The sequence below is a fragment of the Argiope bruennichi genome, chromosome 1 (genome assembly GCF_947563725.1).
Source record: "Argiope bruennichi chromosome 1, qqArgBrue1.1, whole genome shotgun sequence".
Classification (NCBI taxonomy): domain Eukaryota; kingdom Metazoa; phylum Arthropoda; class Arachnida; order Araneae; family Araneidae; genus Argiope; species Argiope bruennichi.
The window spans coordinates 75,594,034-75,599,850 of NC_079151.1; the positions used below are offsets into that span (position 1 = coordinate 75,594,034).

At 32.3% G+C, this 5,817-nt stretch overlaps 1 protein-coding gene across 1 annotated transcript; it reads right to left on the reverse strand.

Moving 5' to 3' along the window:
• Positions 1 to 2,836: 2,836 nt before the first annotated feature.
• LOC129973015 (KRAB-A domain-containing protein 2-like) lies at positions 2,837 to 3,604 on the reverse strand. Its single transcript, XM_056087364.1, has one exon. The coding sequence runs from the start codon at positions 3,602 to 3,604 to the stop codon at positions 2,837 to 2,839; it is 768 nt and encodes a 255-aa protein (XP_055943339.1).
• Between the last annotated feature and the right edge of the window lie 2,213 nt (positions 3,605 to 5,817).

Genomic DNA, 5,817 nt, shown 5'->3' on the forward strand with positions numbered 1-5,817 from the left:
TTACTGTAAAATTTGAAGGTCAAGTTCGATTGAGAATTTGGTGTCGTCCTCGTCATCTGACCGCGGTTAAAAATTATGAGATTCGTCCTAAAATAGTCCTAGTGTTGCTTTGAAACGGGACGTTAATGTAACTAAACTAAACTAAAACTTGATTGAGAATTTAAATACGCCTTCTCTAGATGCTTCAGTTACGGTTAGCACGCCTTAGATTGCATGAATTTTTAACTTTTTACAAAAAATTATAAGTGCTTTGAGCAGCTGCATACTATTTAGGAAAATTATTAAATTCTTTTTAATTGTTTCTTTTTTTTTTGAAAAATTAAAAAAAATTAAGTACCAAATGGCTACATTATACATTAAACAATATTCCAGTAACACAAATCCCATATAGGAATTCCACAATAAAAATAAAAGTCGCTTTTTGCCAATATGCCTTTTCTACAATGCAAAAAATATTTTTATAATATTTTAAATGGTAGAACTATTAAAAAAAACCGTCTTGGTATTTTCCAAGTCTCCTGTTCAAATCTAATTCTAGTCTTGCTATTGCCATATATCAGTCTTTTCTACAAATATTTATCAAAAAATTTAAAAAATTATTTCCAAATACTCATTATTGCCTTTTGGAACAATAACGTGAAACTTATAAAGGGAAATAAAAACGTACAGTCAAATAGCTACATGATGTGCTATAGATTTGATTTTGATAGATTTCGTGAAGTGATACTGAAATCGTGAATTCATATATTCAAGACGTCTTTCCGCAATTAAAAGAATAAAGTTCTACAATTTTGCAAGTAAACTTTTAATGTAACTCTCAGTATGTTTTCGGAATATGAAATTCACTAGAATTAAAGTCTTAAAGTTAGTGTGAGATACACCATGACACAACATTTAACTGTTTTGCTAAACGTTTGAAAAGGGTTTTGTATATTACAACATTTTACACAAAAGTAGATTCTATGTTAAAAATATTATGCATGAACAGATTTTAATTCCTAACAGCGCCGGTCATGTCAGCTAGCTTATTATAAAAGAAATTCATGGCGATATAAAGAGATAATTAAACATCAAATTTAAATATATTTAGGACGGTAATGATTTATTGAGATAGTTTTGGCTCTTGGATTGGAAGATCGTTAGTTCGAGTTAGTATATCATCGTAATTCCAGAGTTAATATAGATTTTATACACTCCATTTCTATCTGGTCAGACCATCTCATTTTTAAGTTATGATATTTAGCAATATATTAAAGGACTGTTCACTAAAAGAACTAATGTTTCATTCCATGGAATGGAAAATTAAGAAAATACAGCGGCCTGAATTAATTATTAACAACAATTTCTTTTAGGATTAAAATTGTTTTTAGAGTCATTATAAAATTTCATACGAATTTTTATTTTCGTTCTATAAAAGAAATCGAGGATAAAGAATGAAATCTATTTGCTCAAAAAGTTTGTTAACATTGCCAGTTATAGTCATTGATTTTGAGTGTAAGTATTGAAATAAAAGAGAAAATTTTAATAAATAGTAGTAAAATGGTTCGGAATCTCAATGTTGCCTAACCATGGAGTGCTTATAAATTTCTTTATTTCACAATCATTTTTTATTTAAATTTTCTAAGAAATTAATTGCAAAAAATTTGGAAAAATTGCAAAAAAATTTTTTAAAAATGCAGTTGTTATCGTTGAAAAAGTAAAATTTTGAGTTTTAAGACGATGTTCTGCCGACATTTCATTGGGAGAAAAATTGATTCATTTCTCATAATCTAAAACCTCCGCTATCGTTCTGTATCTGTTTCATTCTTTCACAACAGCTTTATTTTTCCTACTGCCGTTTCAGCGACTGACTTACCTTCATTTTTAGGCACTTTTAAAGCACTATTTGGAAACAAATGAAAACATGGCACCAAAAGTAAGTATTAAAAGTAAAAGCAAAAATTGAAGAAAAAAAATGGTAGTATAGTTCAAAGTTAACATTCTTTTTACTGTGATAAATTTATAACGATTGGAGGAAATATTGCGTAAAAATGAAATTGATTTCATTGAAATCATAAAATTTTGAGTTTTAAGATGGTATTTACCCTGTAAAAGTAGAGAAAAGGAGAATTTTTCCTTTATTTATAATTAACTGAATATTAAATTACTCTTTGAATTTTGAAAAGTGTTCATAATTCTTTCTCTTGTCTTAAATACTAAGTCTCAAAATTTGGTTGATTTAGACCCGTTATTTAAAAGAAGATATGGAACACACATACATATATTGTATATGTTACGGTGAAACACCGAAATCTAAAGAATGTCGACATTCACCGGTGAATGTCGACAAACACATAGTCGCTTGGTGTATGTCCAAAATATTTGCTAAATACCCTTATTTCTGACTTTCACCGGTGAATGTCGACATTCACCATGCACTAATGGTGAATGTTGAACATGCCCGAGATTTATATTTTTTTCTCCGTAATTCAGTTGCGATAAATTTTTCGCCTCTCTTTCTGAGAGGAATAACTAAGAACTTAAAACACACAGTACTTTCAAAATGAGAAAGGAAAATAATAGAAGTAAAAAACTTACTTAATTATACAGTACGTTCTAAATGAGAAAATAAAATAATAGTAATAAAAAACTTGCTAATTTATGTGAATCAAATCTTATTTATTGCAACAACTTAAACTATGACACTTTGAATTGCACAAGAGGCCCTTGCTTTTACAACTGCATATATTTGTGGAACACTTCCTTTTGCAATGACAGCGTGTATAGCCTTGTCCACCGCTTCTCGAATTAGCTGCAGCTGCTTCTCTCAGCGAAATTTCTTGAAAAGAAATCTTATTTATGGAAAGGAGCTTTTCTTTACAAATTTCGAACTGATTATGTGATTTTGTGAGGTTCGCAACATTTTTGTTGCTTGCAGTAGAAGATTCTCTTTCGCGGCCGCTCTTTTTATAGAAATTAACTCGTGTTTTTCATTCAGAACTTGATGTAAAGACGTGGTAGATTGCAAGTCCTCTTCAATATTTTTCTTTGGAATTTGGTTTTCGGTTTGACCACCGCTCAAATTTTTTTCAGAAGTATTACCAGTTTTTCCAAGCTGTTCTTCGGTTTCAAAAGTATTGGCGATTTCTTCAAGTTGTTCCTCAGTTTCGATACTTGCGATTTGTTCGCTAGGCAAAAAATACGATTCTATGCCTCTTTTCGCTTTAATGCCAAACATGGCTTCATAAAGACTTTGGCGTATTCCTTCGTGGTATGTAGTGTTCTTGGCAAATTGAACAAAGGATAAATCTTCTGACCATTTATTTGTATTGTTATCGTTCATCCATGCATTTAGCATATTCTGTATATCCTGATTGGCCCTTTCAACTGAGCCTTGTGTTTGACTGTGACGAGGCTTTCCATGAACTATCTTAACATCTTTCAACATAGAGCATATTTCGGATATGACTTGATTACTGAATTCTCTACCATTATCTGATTGCAATATTGCTGGAGCACCAAATGTTAAAAATATTGGAAGAACGTGATACGCTACTTCTTCAGCCCTTTTAGTTTTCAAAGGTCGTAGCTGCACAAATTTAGTTAAATGATCTAGATACACCATTATGAACTTATATTCAGCATCTGAGTTTGACTGCAGATCTATCAGATAAACTTGACATCTTGAGTTTAACTCAGAACTGATCATTGGTTTCAGAACAATACCTTTCTTAGATCACTGTGTTTCATTTGACACTGTTTGTTTGACCTCCACCAGAGCATATCTGTGATTGTCGACATACAACGGTGAGGGTCCGAATGTACAAGAATGTAATGAAATATTCGATCTTTCACCGACGTATTTGGTGTTTGTAGACATTCACCGGTGAATGTCGACATTCTCTGATTTCGGTCTTTCACGGTACCATATATACAACATAGCAGCAATGGTTTTCTTCTATTTAATTCGATGAATGATAAGTTTTAAATACGTACTGATCAAATTAAATTAGATATCTTGACAATAACTGAACAAACCGCATTTTTTTAAACGCATGAATACTTTAGATTCCTTTCTGATTCACTATGCCACGTATATGTTCTTACATCTGAAACTTTCAATAAAAAAATTCGTAAAAGTATCTTTTTTATAATCAGAGGTTATTAGAATTAATTCCTCTTTCGAGCTGGCAAAAGAACTATCAATAAATTTTTATGGTCTTTAGTAGAAAAGAACCAAAAAATTGCAATTACTATATTAATAAATATTTTAAATAAAAAAAAAAACGAGAATTCTACCATTTTGAATGAGTAGAAAGGCTGAGTGCTTTAAGTTAGGCAGTGTTTAATCATACAAAACATAATTAACGAGAAAAAATATCAAAAAATTGGTGGTCAGTCAATTAGTGAACTCATATGCTTGGTAGAAGTGCAAAGATAGTCCAAACTTTGTCCGCTGAAGATTAATGACCCGACATAATTGCTCGCCGGCTAATGATTCCACTTTTAATTAAGAGTTCAGGCTTTTAAAAAAAGTATCAGTGCCTCTAGCCATTCCCATCCCGTCTGTGAAGGGAAGCATTAGATTTGGACTTCTGGGCACGTAGTGAATGCGAAGAAAACCTTCTAATCAACGATCCATTAAAGGTGTGTTTTCCCATCAATCATATAATGTTCATATACATCATATTTCTTACAAAAAATCTCATCGTAGTATAAATGTTTACATGGCCGGATACGTAATTTTCTTTTTGCTTTCATTCCAGCTACCAATGCATTGACTTTCTATGATATAGTTGTGTTCGTAACAGATTGAACATAAACACAGGATTTTTCTGAACATACGAAATCTGAAAAGAAGGTAGAAAACATCAATAGGAAAAAGAATCAGATAAAAAAAATCAAGGTCCCCAATATTGACCTCAAGTGATGAAGAGACTTAAAGGTAAATAAAGAATATAAAACAAAAAAAAAGTATTAAGCGCATTATTACACAACATATACAGACACAGACACACACACACACACACACACACACACACACACACACACACACACACACACACACACACACACACACACACACACACACACACACACACAGAGAGAGAGAGAGAGAGAGAGAGAGAGAGAGAGAGAGAGAGAAATAGTACAATAATTAGAAGCATCAGATTAAGTGTTCAAAATTCATGCACGATTGATACCTATGCTGTATAGATTAGTGAACATTTTCAAAAGTGAATATCCCTTTCACTAACGTGGTGTTAATGAAAGGATTCACAATCACCTCACTCAGAAGCTGGTTGCGATGAGCGCATGATGATCACGAGTGTTCTCTTACAAAGTCGCCTATTCATTTGGAACCCTGCTTTCCGAGAGCGATTTTGATTCATATTCGTGTTTTCTACTTCCCCTCCAAGTTTGTACGTGGAGCTCAGAAACACTCTGCAGAGCCTGTTTATTTGGTGTTTTGTATAAAAGAATTACCCCACGCAACTGTTCATGGTTGCCATCGTTCATACATTGATGTAAATGCAGATTCCAAACTTTTTTTTTTTACACTTCTTTTTGGGTTTTTATCTCTCGACAATCGTCGTTCTCTTCATCGTAGGAGAAACACACATGGGAAACTATAAGGGAAATCCACTAGTTGAAGCAGTACCAGACTGTGAGGTTTTAACAGGCCGTTTGGCACCATAGGGGGTTTGGAAACTGGTAATCTGCATTAATTCTTTTACGGATCGATCTTTAAGCAATCCAGATCCCACGACGTCCTTTTTCCCTTCCTAATTTCTTCAAGAAGGTATTTTTTTTTAATAATTTATTTTAATTTTAATC